Source organism: Xiphophorus maculatus, chromosome 9 (assembly GCF_002775205.1).
Source record: "Xiphophorus maculatus strain JP 163 A chromosome 9, X_maculatus-5.0-male, whole genome shotgun sequence".
NCBI lineage: Eukaryota > Metazoa > Chordata > Actinopteri > Cyprinodontiformes > Poeciliidae > Xiphophorus > Xiphophorus maculatus.
In genome coordinates, this window is record NC_036451.1 from 15,369,588 (window position 1) to 15,385,994 (window position 16,407).

At 37.9% G+C, this 16,407-nt stretch overlaps 1 protein-coding gene across 2 annotated transcripts in view; it reads left to right on the forward strand.

The window, feature by feature from the left end:
- Positions 1-1,771: 1,771 nt before the first annotated feature.
- Positions 1,772-16,407, forward strand: part of abl2 (ABL proto-oncogene 2, non-receptor tyrosine kinase) — a 29,703-nt gene continuing 15,067 nt past the window's right edge. For both annotated transcript variants that reach the window (XM_005806395.2, XM_023339697.1), the window contains exon 1: positions 1,772-2,441. In XM_005806395.2, coding sequence (XP_005806452.1) covers positions 2,225-2,441 — 217 coding nt within the window. In that variant the 5' untranslated portion in view covers positions 1,772-2,224. The remainder of the gene's footprint in view (positions 2,442-16,407) is intronic.

Below are 16,407 nucleotides of genomic sequence, written 5' to 3' on the forward strand. Positions count from 1 at the left end.
GTAACAGACTAGAGAACATGTTTAATATTTTTGATATGCCTCGGTTATAAGTATTTAAATCTATATACAGTGATTTATGACTTCTTTGTGAAACAATTATTGTCAGAATTGCAGCTGGCTGTTTAACTGTCACAACAATATTGCAACTTGAAAACCTTGAACAGGCTTGCATTTTCAGATCTGTTTATTTTTTTGTAATGAAAATTTTAGTTATAAGAGAAATGCCGTTTGCATTTCTCTTACTAAAATCAGAGAAATGCTCCAGCATCCAAAATGATGCTGGCGTATGTTTTTAGGGTCGTTGATAAACTACTTTACTGCAGCGATTGTGGGTTTGGATGCTTGTGAAACATGAGTTGCACAACTCAAAGTAGAAACCAGCAGTGCAGAACTTGAGACTTTCACAAAGAAAACTGGATCACCACAAGGTGGCACTCTAGTAAAAGTCTTAAACTGCTCATTTGATCAAGAACAGATTCCTAGGATTATTTGGATTCCTTAATGTGTAATAAACAAGTACCAGAAAAATAATTTTATACCATGCATGGATTCAAATATTTAAAGTTTCTGTTCTAATTTAAATGTTTTTTTTATAATGCCACTATAGGCTGCTAAGCAGTAGAATTATTGTTTACAATATAATTGTTTTTGAAAGCAGATTTGGCTACATGCCACTTTTAACTTTAATTTGATTACCAGTAGTTTTTGATCTTAACATTGTAGACATGTCTGAATTGTTCCCAACACAACAAAATGTAAAAACTAAAGAATTTTCATACGTTTATGTTCTTTAAATGCCATTTGCTGTGTAAATTTAAATAAAACAGTTTTGTGCAACAGTTTGGATTCATCTCTCATAGTGATTGTGTACATTCTGTGTTTGAAAGGGGTAGGAAGTTGCAGATTTATTTATTTATTTACATTTTTTATTTTGCATTCCAGCAGCTGAGTTGTTTAAGCAACATAACTGAATGAAGAAGAAATTGACTGAACTCTACGGATGAGCCTGTGTTGTTTAAATCTAGTGGAAATTTATAAATTCAATTACTTTAAATTGGATCTTTTGTGATTTTAATACCAGCTGATGAATGACGCGTCTCTAAAGTTCTGTACCAACTTTTATTTTCCCCCAGTACGTCTCATGTTCTGTGCAGACGTCGAATATAATTAGATACCAGTAGATTGGTTTTGGGGGAGAGAGGCATACTCCACTTATCCAGATTTTTTTGAATTCATGCTGCACAACTATGGGGGAATTTTTATACCATTATCCAAGAGCACACATGTTCAGTCTGAGAGCAAGTTCTCCTCTCAAAATAAACATTTTGCAAGCAAAATTTGTAAGCAAGAGTATTAAAAGTTTTGAGAACAAAATACATGAAATCTTGCTCTCAGACTGAACATGTGTGTTCTTGGATAATGGCAGAAAAATTCCCCCATAGCTATACCATGTGGGATTGAAGCTGTGTAATGGGGGTGTAGTATTAGTGTATATTAAGCATATCCTATTATTCCAGGTGACTTTGGCAGTTCGGTGAATACATTGTGGCTGCGTTGCATTTGATGAAATCTACAACGGATTAATACGGAAAAAATTTTTTTTTTTGCGGTGATCTGTATTTGTAGATGTCTGTGTTTAATTTAATTCTAATAAAAACCAGTTTCCCCTGTCTGATACTGTTTTATTCTGACGCGTTGCACTGACAGACTTGGCTATCTATCCATGCTACGGTGGGGAAATCTGACGAGGTAGCACAGATAGTCAGAACACCGGTGTTTGCGCTGGAGCTGACAGGGGGCCGAGGCGAGCCCCCCGCCTTGTGCAACACATCCTTCTATTCTGCGGTAAAGATGGCGGCGTCAGAGGGGGCGCGCAGCGGCTCGACAACGGGAAAACGGCTCTGATTCGATCCACTTTCACTGCTTAAACTCTTCGGAGAGCTTTCGTTACTCCTCATAATTCATCTGGACCACCCGGATAGAGAAAGTCGCTGTCACACGCCAGGGTTGTGATTTTATTGTTAAGAGGCAGGCTGGGTGGGTTTCGCTGGTAGCTGCTATCGTTAGCCGAGCCAGCTAACACGGGCTAGTTCACGTTCGTGGAGAACGCCGGAGAGAGGATTCGGGCTAGGCCGCTGCAGCTCGGGGGAATGTGAACCGTAGGGACACGGTGGGGGGAGGTTTGCTTGCTTGGTCCCAAACGTCCTCACGCAAAAGTACCGGGATGGGACAGCAGGTTGGCCGCGTCGGTGAGGTTACATCGACCGCACTCCAGCCGCCACAGCCCCATGCGTCCCAGCCACACCAGGGGAAGGGGAGCCGGGGGAGCGTCGCCGGGAGGAGACCCCGGGAACCCGGCTGCAGCACCATGATGCCGCCGGTCAGGACAACCGTGACCAACGCACCCGATCCAGGGATAAATATATTCACGCAGCATTCAGGTAAAGAGACAGCCATATCTGTAAAGGTGTGGGTGTTTTTTTTTGTTTGTTTGTTTGTTTGTTTTTTTTTACCCACATATTCCTTTTGCTGCTGTTAAATCACTGCTAGCATTTCCATGCTATTTGTCAACGACGCCTTAGCGGAACTAGCTTTAGGTTCCAACCTTAGCTTTAAATACATCCTCTATTTACTTCGGCTTTTATCTATTTTTTGTAAGTGTGGACCTTAAGCGGTTTGTTCCAGCATAACATAATAAGGCATGTGGTCTAATGATCCTCAAAGCTTGTGAAAACAACTATGGTAGTTCAGTGCTTTCTGCTGTAGGGTGTTCGCCCCTACAGTTCTTCAGATATCTGGTTGGGAAACACTGATTATTGCTTCCGGAGGTTGACATGCAATTCCACTCCATTTAACACACAATAGGATCCACATACCTCAGGCTTGTATTATAATAGACAGTGCTTTTCAAAGGGTCACGTGATAGTGCTTAGTTACTTGGTAGAAATGATGCCAAGTTTAATCCAAGTAGATCAGTAAAGCTAAATTTTGTCAAATCAAAGATTAAAGCTTTCTGAATATTATGTAATGTGTCTATGACACAGAAGACCACATTCTTAAACTGATTTGAGCAAAGGTAGGTCCAGTCATCTGACTCAAAACCACAGTTTTTCTGTCACAGTTCTGCCTGAAAGCTGTTTTTGTGCATTGGCAGTGAAATCTGCAGATCTTATCTACGGATGCACTGATCAGGCCTTTCCTGGTTGATACAAAGTTCCAGTTTTTGTTTAGGTTTAACCTACTGATTTTCTTTTACTTAGTAAAAGCATATTAAAGAGAATAAAATTGTTCCAGGTCTTTGGTAGAGGTCGTAGTTTTGAATCTTAGTGAAAATGAGTTACAAGATTGGTCCTGTTTATGTATTAAGATGTGTCTGTAACTTTTATCTGGTTTATTTTAATCTTTAAAACTGTGCATTAGACTCCATGCTGATGGTTGTTGCACTTGTGGATTAAAAATTATTGGAGTTTTGAGTTTACACGCATAAAATAAGTTGTGGGAAAATATTTTTTGTAGGTGATGTACCATAGAGCTGATCAGGTGGAAAACTGTGATTCTGGTCTCTGGCTAACTCATTTCTGCATCTCTAATCTACAGGATTTTCTCTTTGAACTCTAGAAAAGCGGTGAAACCGCTTGCTCTTTTCACTCTGTGTTCTTCTTTGTTATTTTACTGTTTGTTCTAGGCTTTTAAGTGAAGATGACAAAATACCTGCTGCATGATTTGTGTTGATCATCATTTCATACAATATGTACAATCTTTCTCTTAACATCCTACCAATACATTTGTTTGCACATTTTAAGGATTCCGCCCTTTTTGAGTGACACGTTTCTTTATATAAATTATGGTAGCTTCATGTAAAATATGTAAAAAGACCAAAAAAAATAAACATTTGGCATAATTTGTCTAGTTTCCACTGACGGCCCAGCCAGTTAGGACAAACAGAAAGTGCAACCTTTGGGAATGGAAAGCATTTTCAGTTCTTGGCTCTCAGAAGTCACAGTCCTCTCAGACGGCCAGACAAGCCCTCTCTGAGTGGAGCATGGCTCGCTGTCTGCACTGTTCTGTTTTCTCCAATGTTGAGGCGAGAGTAGCCTTTTTTTAGCTACCGGGGTGCTGTCACACAGCTCCTCTGCAGAGAGACTGCAACTCTTCAAAGCACACAATAATAGAACAAAGGCTCTTTAAGTGGGGAAGCTTGCTAATGTGCACTGAAGCCTCCAATGCATATCAAACTAATGTTGTATTCTGATAGTCTATTGGTATAACTGTGATTAAGCAGTATCCCATCCATCTTTGCAAGTGACAGCAGTTTCACTTTGGGCTGTAGTAAATAATACATATTTTATATGTGTTTATATATGTGAGTTTTTACTGTTAAGTTTGTCATGTCAGTCACAAACACAAGTTCATATAACCTAAACTTCCAAAATAACCAGATGTATTTATGTGATGAGCGCAAGACAATGGTTGACTGTTCTTGCCCAACATACATTTAAATAAATAAGCCTGGCAGACAGGGGTAGACAGTACGGGGGTATTCCCAGGTAAAAAAAGGTGTTCATGTAGTGTAAAAGTACTATACTGTATTTAAAGAAAAAAAATTATACAATGAATAGTTGCAAGTTTACATTTAGTAAATGTGGCATATTATATGCAAATTCTATAATGCTTGATGTAATGATTTTATGGAATTGTTTTATAATTGGGTTTTACTGTACAAAATTGGAATATGTCGTCTTAAAAGGGACTATAGGTGGTTTGAATGTAATTAAAATTTTACTCTAAAGCTGGATTAAACTATATTGTATTGATCTGAACTCTATGAGTTTGAACCAAGAGTGCATTGGCATTGATTTGGATTGCACTTGACTATTTTGACATCAGTTATGTTGTAAGTAAAGCAACAAAATATTGTGGAAATTATATGGGTATGTAGCAAAACATACAGCATTTGCATAATTCAGTCCAGGTTTTACTAGTACATAAATATGTAATGGTTTTCCAACTTGTGTTTTTCTGGTGATTCTCCAATATATTGAAAATACAAATTTGGTGTCATAAAAGTTAAAGTGGGGTCATGGGAAGTTCTTTAGAGCAGAATTATCCAGTTCAGACTTGATTGGTCAGATTTCTGTCTTTAGATTAGAGTGGCTAAGTTGCAGTTTAGATTAATTGAAAACACTTGAATAATTCTTGAATTCTGTACTGATGGAAAGCTTTGAAATGTACTAAATTAAACTCTGCTTATTACTAACAATTAACCCTTTGGCCTGCTTACAAACTGTTTATCCTATCTGTCACTGTTATCATTTTCTTCTATCAAATTCTCAAAATGCAGCCACCCAAGCTGTTTTAAAATGGGTGAATGCTTCTTCAGTACTTTTTTAACTACTTCCCTTTTCACTTCAAAATAAGAGTCTTTATGACCTGTCATTACCCTGCTCCTGACTTATCTTGTCCAGTTTGATCTGTGTGTGGTGTTGGCTGATAATACAGCTTCACTCTCTCCAACAGGTTGAAAGTGTTAAATTATTACAAACCCTGAATTTACAACTCTTGCACTATAATTGCGAATAAATACTGGATTCCAAGCAGCCATTTACGAAACATGTCGGTGCACACAATTTTCAAGACCTATTTGATTTAGTGTTTTTACATAAATTAACAGCTGACCCTACTCTAAACTAATTTTGCTGCTCAAACTCTAACATGAGTAGCCTTTGTGTACGAACTAAAAACAAGGTCATGCTTTCTAGCATTCCCAGCTAGAAAGCATGACCTTGTTTCCTGCTTGGGTTTGCATCAGTTTTTACTCAGCTCATCTTTAACTCAGCCTCTCTGTCTTCTCATTGTATTTACCTGTAAAGACAGACAGGTCAGTTCAAAACCACTGAGCTAAACAAGGACAGACGAAGAGCAGACCACCTCTGTGGTGAATCAAACGGCGCCAGTCAGACAGCACCCTCTTGGTGAATTGGGTCGATTGTTATTGGTGGCTCACGGGCCGCGACGTATTGATGGTTTCACTCCTTTTTGCATAGTCAGGATGTCACACATTTCAATGACTTCACCTGATATTGTCACTGCAGTGTTGGGAGACCTTTGCTATTAAAAGCAGCATAACTTTTCCTAAAATCATCTCATTAGCAAATCCTTCATACTTGCTCCCTAAGTTGTTGCTTTTCCTTATTTGCCACACTTGATTAGATTTTAAAAGAATCTGGATTTGTATTTAGGTACTCTGTCTGGATGGGTTCGGTAGTTGCAATTATGGCATAAAATAAAACACTTGTATGGTACAGGGTGGGTTTTCCTTCTTTTTTTTTTTTTTGCTTGAAAAATAATCAAGAGTGATTATGATTTAAACAGATCATAGAATTTAGGGCAGCTGAGTGGATTTTCATTTTTAGGCTCTTACTACTGAGCACTATACACTGTTAAGTCTGTCCAGAGGAGAAGAGAGGTTCCTGGATCTGGGTTTTAACAACCTAAGCTGATTTGCATCGTGGGTGAAATTAGATTAGTGGCAAATCCACTTTTCTGTTGACTCTATGGCCTGAAGCCCCAACTATTAGGATACGTATAGCCAGCAGTGTAGAATTAGGGAAGGGAAATTTCAAACACTTCACTGGCTACTGGGTAGATTGTAATGGACTTTATTGTCCATTTTTTTATTGATATTTTTTTTTGACTGTTAAGGTGTGGATAAAAGGACACCTATCTATCATTAAACAATGCCACCCACCCTCCTCTGGTTAGGAGTGATTAGAAATTAGGGCAAAACAGGAGAGTCCAGCTGATGAAAACGGATAAGATCCACTAGCAGAAGCATAAATTGTTGTTTCTCACTACATTGTGTAACCCAGTGTTAAAAGCACAAGCAAAAGTGAATAGATATTGATTTAATATCTTCTTCTACAATGAGATTAAAAAGTATAAATAAATAGATTTCATGTCTTATCCTACAATAAGATTTAAAAAGTAATAAAGTTCAAAATAAGTTCATAAATATGTTCATAAATATATATATAAAGTGTTAAAAATGGGACAATCAACCTTATTGGCTGATGTGAAATCAGACTGCGCCAGCTATTGGTTGTTTAAGCTGTCACTAAATACAATCACTAATATTTCACAGTTTTTAAAGATTTTTAGCACTTTTTATATGTATTTATGAACTTGTTTTTAACTTTATTAATTTTTAAATCTTATCGTAGAACAAGACATGACATCTATTTATTTATACTTTTTAATCTCATTGTAGAAGAAGATATTAAATCAATATCAATTCACTTTTGCTTGGGTTTTTAACTCTTTGTTACAATAGACACTTGCAACAAAGTGAAATATGACTTATCTTTTTCTATACAAGGCATGCACTAGTATTAGTTTGTTGATAATTAAGTCTTCATACCCTCTGCTGGCTTGCAGTGTGCAGGAACATGTGCATAAGAGGAAAAGCTGTTATTTGACGTTTCTTACAAAGACAAAGAAAAACATCTGCTCACTCAAAATTTCTCTGGCAACATATTAAGACATGTTCAATAGGGCTGTGTGATTTTAGTGGATTTTAAATTGTAACTTTTAAAAACCTTTGCATTAAAAGTGTCATCATTTACCAAATGACACTTCATGACAACATTCATGTACATTCATAAAGACTCCTTCATGTTCATGACAGGTGTTATGTCATGTTTCTGAAAGTGTCATGTCAGTCTTATGCACACCCGTCAAATAAAGTGTTACCAAAAATACTTCAAAGACCTCATGCTAAAAATGCTATAAATCAGAGTTTAGCTGATTTGCAGCTAGTTTGAACTAAATAATGGATACACAGTTATTTTAAGTTTTAAAGTTTACCTCTTTTAAATGCTGTAATGTTTTACTGAATGCATCCAGCAGCATCTCAGCCCCAGTTACAGCCTTAAGCCTTTGCATCTGCTATCAGTCGACTCTAATCGGTAGTTCCCAGAGCTGCAGATCCTAGTGTTGGTTTGTTGGCTTCATCTCTATAGCTTTTTTATCATTAAAGAGTTGGGATTAATCAAAACACTTAATGATTGGCTGTGCAGATGGTATAGCAATGCTTCCATCTGTCAGCCTGAAAACACTCCAGGGTTTTAAACTTCACTGGAGAGAACAAATTATTTGTAGTGGCCTCCAGTTTTCACTCTTACACTGTGGTAGTGTTTCAGGGCGGGAGTTAGATCCAGGGAGAGAGAGAGAGAGAGACGGTCTCAGTGCCAAGCCTGTTAAGCACTGGTTTGCTTCCAGGATGAGTACTCTACTGCTGGCATTATCACTGCTGCTTATCTTGTGGGTTGCAGGCTGAAGACTTGGCTGGAAATGCACTCTTGCACACACTTAACCGTCACATACATCCACAAAATCACACAGACAGTTTTGAATGTTCTTTAACTCCTTACAGTCTTTTTTTTTTTTTAAGGAACATGTAGAATAGTGCAGCTTTTGTTGAGGATTAAACAGCAAGTCCGGCTTCTAATAATCATCCAACAAGCTGATCAGTTGGAAAACCTTTAATCCTGTCACTGTGTGGCGTTACTGCGCTCAAATGTTCAGTGAAATGCTTGTGATTATTCTAATAGAAAAGGCTGTAATCTTTTTTTTATATCATTAATTTTAAAAAGTACTGGAGATATAAAAAGAACCATCCTTGCATAGAAGTAAGAATTCCCACCTTTCCATTTTCAACAGAAAACATTATGCACATTTTTGAGTTTAAAAATCTGTTGGACTTGCGCTTTGTTGCATGAATAAGGATTACCTTATATTTCTTTGTTTTGGGCTCAAATCAACTACCTCAAAGAACCTGAAGCACATTTTTAATGTTTTGTAGTGCAAGGAAATATAATCTGTTAAAATTGGAATTGGCCAGTCAAGCCCCAAAGAATGCCAGAAATCTGTGTAAATCCCTAAATAGTGCTTGAAGATAAAGTGAAATTATCTTATTAAAATTTGAGCTTGATCAAGGTAGAATAATGGTAGTTTTGCAGATTCACAAAGAAATTGTTCAGAAAAGGTCAGTGCTCTTATCTGAATTAGCTTGAGTCTAGTTTGGTGACTTGTAACTAGAACAGTGCAAGACAAAAGTGAAGTGAAGAATCTTTGCTTGGCAGAATCCACATGCAAGATCAATGTTTTAGACTAGGAAGAAAGAACATGCTGCCATTCCCCTCACCCCGCCCTCCTTTTTGTGCTTTAGACTCCTTAACAGAGAAATCTGAAATGATCATAACCTGAATCAGCAGGTTAAGCCTCAAAGAAAAGGCAGTTGGAGTCAACTACTAAAACCTCATCTGTGAATCTTTTCAGCTTTCATTCCAAGCAAATGTGATGATTTATTTAGTCACCTAAGCAAGTGATGTTCATCGAAAATTCTCTTTTACTTTATAGCTTGAGGCGTCTTTATTGTGTGCTTATTTAAAGGGAAAGAGTTCGCCTTTGACTCCAATTTTTTTATGGTGTTAGATACAGATTGATGGCTTAGAAAAGCTTCACCTCAGAGTTTGAAGATGCGTAACAAGGTGTGGAACATTCCTGCTCAGCCTTTGAATTAAATCTGTTGTGGTGAACACTCCTTTCTACCTGTGGGGACATGGCACCGTGAACACCCCACGCACAGATGTTTCTCTAGAAAGAGAGGAGGGCTTGTCATGTTGTCAGGATCTTTCAGATTTTTGGGAATGAAGACAATCTTACATTACACATTAAAGTTGAAAGTGCAATTATACATACCTGTCGTAAGAGAGGGAGTTGGAGGGTGGGGCGGTGAGTAACGTAACAGAGGGTATTTTGGGGAAGGGGTTGTGGCGGCACAGTACGGGATATTTACAGGAAAATACTAATACGGGAGGACAGCTGGAGAGGGAGATACAATACAGTAGTTTCCTGGAAAAAAACAGGAGACTTGACAGGTATGGTTATGTTAGGAGAAACTAAGCAAATGTTTGCTGCAAATACCTTATTTGTATTTGAGGGCTGAAAAAAATCCCTCACAGGGCTCAATTATAAACATCTTTTTAGGATTGTCTTGAGGCAATGCATCATGTAATTCACAGGCTTGGAAGAAGATGAGGATTTCCATACATTTGAGCTTATCTCAAGGAATTGCTATGGCCCTAATATCCAGTAAGTAGGACAGAACATAGCATTAACCCAGAGCATAAGTAAAACTTGTATGTTATGTAGATTCATTATATGCAGAATGATTTTGTCCTTATATCGAATGAAAATCCATAATTAATTTTCTTAGAGGATTCAAAATTATATAAAAGAGAATTTGAAAAAGAAATTTGTGAAAAGTATGTTCTTGAAGACCCACACTTAGTACTTGGTCGGACTTTTTTTTGCATTAATTACTGCATCAATGTAGTTTGCCATGGATTTGATCAGCCTGTTGTTCTACTGAGGTGATAAGGAAACCCAGGTTGCTTTATTTACAACATGTAGTTTTGAAATTGACTTAGTTTTCCAATCCTCTCACATTCTGAGGGTGCCCCTGCCACTTGCACACCTTTTTTCCTTCCACTCAACTTCCCATCAATACAGTTAAGAGATGATCTGACATTGCATTCATAGATATACTGCTTATTGCGACAGACCAAAGCAGATGCAGGGCCCTGATTCATAATGTTTGAACTGGAATGAGGTGTTAAAAAAAAGATTTAAAATAATTATCTGCAAAATTGCACAACACAGATGAAACAGTGGCCATGTGTCCTTATACAGATTATCCACAGTCTGAGAGAATAAACTAGGTTCGGTTTATTGATCCTAGTTTACTGTGTTCTGATAATTAGGTCATGAGTTAGTGAACAACCTTCAAATTGTTTTGGTGTCAATGCGGTTCAGTTTGTTTGTAAAATGCTAACACATCACAGATTTCAAGACACTTGCAAGATGAATGAATCCAGTTCATGTCTAAAAATATGTGAATAAATCTGTCCAATACGGCCACATAAACATATTAAACTGTAACTGCACAGATTCCAGTTCAGTCACTTGTAACATAATGCAGTCAAACTTAGATTATAATGTAAGTTAGTAAAAACCTTTCTAAGAAAGCCAAATGAATTACGTCAACTTACTAGTGGCAATTTCTTCTCCTGAGCAAACATGTGCGGCAGAAAGGAAGAACTTTGATCAGTAGATCCAGTTGTGAGCTGGCAAAGAAATATTTTTTTAAATTTTAAGAAATATTTTCTTAAATGACAAATGGAAGAAGTTTTGAATTATCAACTAAACTTTTGGACTCTGGCTCCTTCATTTGAGTTTGATGGTGCACCGTCATTTGACTTTGCCACCTTGTGTGAATAAACAAGAGCTCTTATTATTACAGGCATCCTCTTATCACCTCTCTGGATCAATTTAAGACCAAGATGGCTGTTGGCTCTTGTGTCCTAGTAAGACTTTGTATTATAAATAAAAAATAGTGAATTGAGTGTAGATGATGCAGACATACTGTATGTACATTAATGTTGTTGTACTATGTTCTAATTTGTTCTGCTTGTGGATTTGAAAACTGGACCTTGAGGAAAAACTCTGATATCTGCTATTGGATGCTTCTCCAAATAATTGAGAAATTGTTCCTGGGACTACTTGATAACTAAAATATTCCATAACTGCAGCCTTGTTTATTTTAAACTAACTTTTGTGAGATCTTGGAGGAGTTCATTTTGGTTTAATAAACATATTAAGCTTTACATTATATGTAGATATACCGGTAATTTGTGTGTATAAGCTGAGTGGGTGAGGTTTTTTTTCCCTGGAAGTCATCATATGCTAGTCATACACTCTGCTGTCATATAAAGAAGCACTTAGCTTTGTTTCCAGCACACACAGAGGGGAAGCACTTAAAGCCCATTACTAAGCCATAACAGGCCCAGAGAGGGGCAGCCCGGCGAGAGCCGGCTCCTGTTCTGATCCACTCCTGGAGGTTTGCTCTGCCCCATAGGTCACGGCTGATATGTCTCTCCTCTCAGGCTTTATTTGTGTATTAACTTGTAGATAGCCGACGTGAAGGCCATCCAAAGGGCCTGTGTGGTCATCTGCAGCTATATATTTTTTTCCAGACAGGTTTGCAACATCAATGAGGGAGTTGTGAGTCTGCTCTAAGAAAGTCAGTGAGAAATGCAGAGGACATGTGCATACAGGTTTGGATGTGATGTTCATGCAGATCTCTAAGAAGTATTTTTCCTGTCTGTATTCCTAAGATTTGTCAGTTTCAGAATGTTATGTAAGTTTTCAAACTATAACCATGAAGTAGGTCTTTATTTGTGAAGTGGCTTTATGGAGACTATTGTCCTTTGTCTGATGCTCAACTGACTTCCTCTCAGTCGCTCTTTGTTTATCTGCTTCCCAAAATGCAAATGGTAATCTCATAGGGACTGTGGCAAGGTAATTGAAACCAAATAGTTTTTCTTTTTGTGCTTGTTAAATTTGGCTGCTCCATTTAACATCTGCAGAGGGTTTTGTGTCATTCTGAAGCAGTTGTTTGACAATGTGTTAAATCGCTTTGTTCATGTTATCTACTGATCAGTTACTGGTAGTTTTTTCTTTCTCTTGGTTATTAAATGCACATAAACTTTTTAGCTCTACAAAGGTCACATTGATATCTGCATTTTTTGAGTTTAGCAAAAATCAAATAACAGATAAACATTAAGGACACATGGTTTGACATATAAGAATAATACAACACAAGTTTTGAGTTTGTCCATCAGTTTAAGTGTCACTCAAAGAGACAAAACCAGAATCAGCAATTTGTACAAAAAGGAAACTAGAAATTTTCATCACCCCGTATTAACCTACCCTAACTTTTTTTTTTACTGGCACTGTTTTAGCTTATGAAATGCAACAAAATACACACAATAAAAAATGAGCACAAAAGGTTAACAAAGGGAATCTAGAACTGTTGTTGGATTGTTTCTTGCCACACATTTTTTGGCGTGTTAAAACCTTTTTCTTCCATGTCTCTAAACTTTAAAAAGTAAAGTACACTTTGTGAAACACCAAGACCTGTAATTAGGGCTGAAAATTAACTGTTGTTATCACGACCACTGAAAAGACACTGAGTAGAAAATCTGGACCAGTCACTCAAACCACAACATGATTATCTTTCTTGTAATATTTGTCTGGAATACATTAGAATACAAGTTTAACTGTTTTGTTGTAAAATCTTAGTCTGTTGTTTTGTTCTATAAATGAAACCCAGCAATATAAAGTACTTTAGGGTTCTGTTATGAACCAAATTAAGAAAAGTTTATATATATATATATATATATATATATATATATATATATATATATATATATATATATATATATATATATATATATATATATATATATATATATATAAACTTTAAGTTCAGTTTGTATTGTTGTTTAGGTTTTGCAGTTATTTCCACTGATGGGTTCCTGTAAACAAGTGGTATATTTCAAGAGTTCAATAAAAAATATAATTCAGCTCAAATAATTTTTGTTTTTTCAAAGCTCTTAAAAATGTTTCTCTGAGTATTTCTGTAATTAAAAAGTATTTTTATAGTTTAATATGAAAGTAAAGAAACAATGCAAGAATTTGGCTTAAAATAACTCAGTTCATACATTTCATCAGTCTTGCAAATTACATTTTTATCTTTTATTTGTATTTTAACAGCAGCTGATATTTAGACCCCTCAGGGGTTTTTGGAGAACCTTCTCTGTTCCAACAGATAATTATTATGTCATTATCATGACAGAACTTGAACTAAAACACCAAAAGCTTTGTCTTTTATTCTCTAAAACCCCTCTGACTCGCCAGTGCACCTCCCTGAGCGTCCTCAGTCTCATGCGTCTCTGACCCACCTATATTTCTCTTCTACATTGTCTGTGTATGAGTAAGTGCGCGGATACGATAAGACCTGTCCATATAGGCTTATGGAACGTCTTGTGTATGTGGGTCTCATCCGCAACATTGTCTCAGGGTTTTTGTTCATGCTTCCTGCAGGCGGCCGACCTATTATCTCAGCGCCACAATCACTATGTGGAGAGTTATTTCTGGACGTCTTTGCTGCCATGTTTTCTTCTCGAGCAGCTAAAAATACAACCTTACCTCTCCACTCTGTGCACTTCAAATACAATCAGTATTGTTTTTGATTAGGGTGCCGGTGTTTTAATTCTTTTCCCCATGGCTGCTGCTTGGTGGAGTGACAGTTTTATTGGCACTGGGAGGCACCGACAAACAGCTGCAGGGACGGCCAGGGAAACCGGTGTTAGCGCTGATTTGTGCAAATGCGATGCAGGTATGCGTCTCTGCATGCTATGTGTGCTTTGGGAGCAGGGTCACCTCTGTCGCAGCTGTCCTGCGCGAGCGGGCCTGGCATTCCTCTCAGACTCCCGAGCACCCTCTTTGCTTTGTTCGACACAATACCGTGGTTTCTCCACAACACACACACACCGAAGCACCCGGGCCGACACACGACAAACCTCACGCAGGCCAACTGCGCCCTCAATCAAATGTTTCAGCACATTAGATACCAGTTAGGAGTAGGTGAATGGCATCTTGCTTCTAATCTGTTTTAATATTATTCAAAATGAAAATGAAAAAGTAATTTAAATGTTGCTAAATAATCTGTGACAGAGCTTTTGATTAAACCTTTTTTCTTTCTGTGATGACTGGAATTTAGATTCTTCAGATTGAGGCCTTTGACAGCTATGACTGGCACAATATCAGTATATTATTAAAACATTCTTGAGAAGAGTGTTGCGATATGTAGTGTGTAACGGGAGCAGCTCTGACAGTTGGCTTGGCATGGCTGCAGCAGTTGCAGGCGTGTGCAACACACACACGCGCACACACACACACACACACACACACTGAGAGAACAAAGCGTGGGTCAGTGGTACCTCTCCCCCCCAGAGGACCAGCACCAGCCATCTGCCGTTGGCCACAGCACCACTTCAGCCCTTATACACTCTTACATGTGCACACGCTAATCACACTGGGCTTAGTTTTCCCAAGTCTGCACCCCCCACCCCAACCTCTGTGCACACATGCTCCCCTCAACCACACTTGGTTCAGCACCCTCCCTCAGCCACTTTCTGCCTCTCTGAGCGCATTAGACTTCAGATACCATAAGTCACGATTGTGCGCTCCACGTGGACCTTAGAAGTCTCACTGCTCCCAGGGCACATTAAAGCCGGAGAGGAGGCCGATAATCACTGCTGTAGTGTCGGATGTTTAGACGTCCTGATTCAAGGACGTCTGGAAATAATTTCTTTCACACAGGGTGCCGTTGTGCTTCGCCATGAACAAAATGATCTAGAGGAGTGGCTCCCGCCTGTCATTTTTTAAGAAGACTGTTAAAACTCACCTTTTTTTACATGGATTAGTAGCTGATCACAACAAAACAGAGGATGTACTGGGAGTTGTGGCTGAGCCAGGTCACGGCCACTGCAGCGATAGAGTGTATGCTTCTTCAGAACAAAGGTGGGCAAATGCTGTGGTGACATTGACAAGAAGAAACTTGATTTAATACGTATTGATCTGCCAAAGAAGGGAGATCATGTTGTCTTTATGGTACAATTCACGGTCAGTATGACATCCTCACTCTAAGAGAACATGTAGCAGGCAGCCTTTCAGCCAGCTGAGTAACAGGGAGCAGCAACAGGTAGGGGAGGAACAACGCTATGGTAAAACTTTATCACTTTCTATAGGATATCTTTTAAAATGACTAAACCATAAGGATGTTATGTGGGAATCCTTTAGCTGTTCTGACACCATAACTTTTCTAAATCTTGGTTACTTTGGTAACCATTTTATATCTATACATGGTAAACTCTATTAATTTCAGCTCTATGCTGCTACATACACTCAAGTTTAATTTCCCTCCTTTCCCTTTAGCTTCATAAATAGTTTTTTGTAGAAAAGTATGGATATGAGTGAGTATTCAGTATCATCTGTTATCTGTTGTACTAGACACATGTTGGCAAAATTGCACTAAAAAATCAGAATATGTTCAAACATGTTGTTTAGCCTAAACCATGTCTGTCTTCAGCTCTAGAGTTCAATGTGGCTCTTAACACCCAACACTGATATTCAATCATTCTGTCCAAAAACAATATAGCAATATTAACTACAGATTCTTATTTCTTATTGAACTTTTGCTGTACTCTGTTTATCTGCCCGTTTCAAAATAAACTTGGTTTTGTGAGCTCTCCATTGACGTAAAGGCAGATCAGCTGATCAGTGTTGATCAGCTTGAAAACAAATACGGTAGTAGCAAGATTATCAGGTTTGAAGATTACGGAATAGAGTTTGACTAATCGTCCAGCAGGAATCTGTAATGAATCAGCCGGTTTCAGGGTTGAACCTCGTTCGGTTATTGGTATAATTGTTGTTGGACTG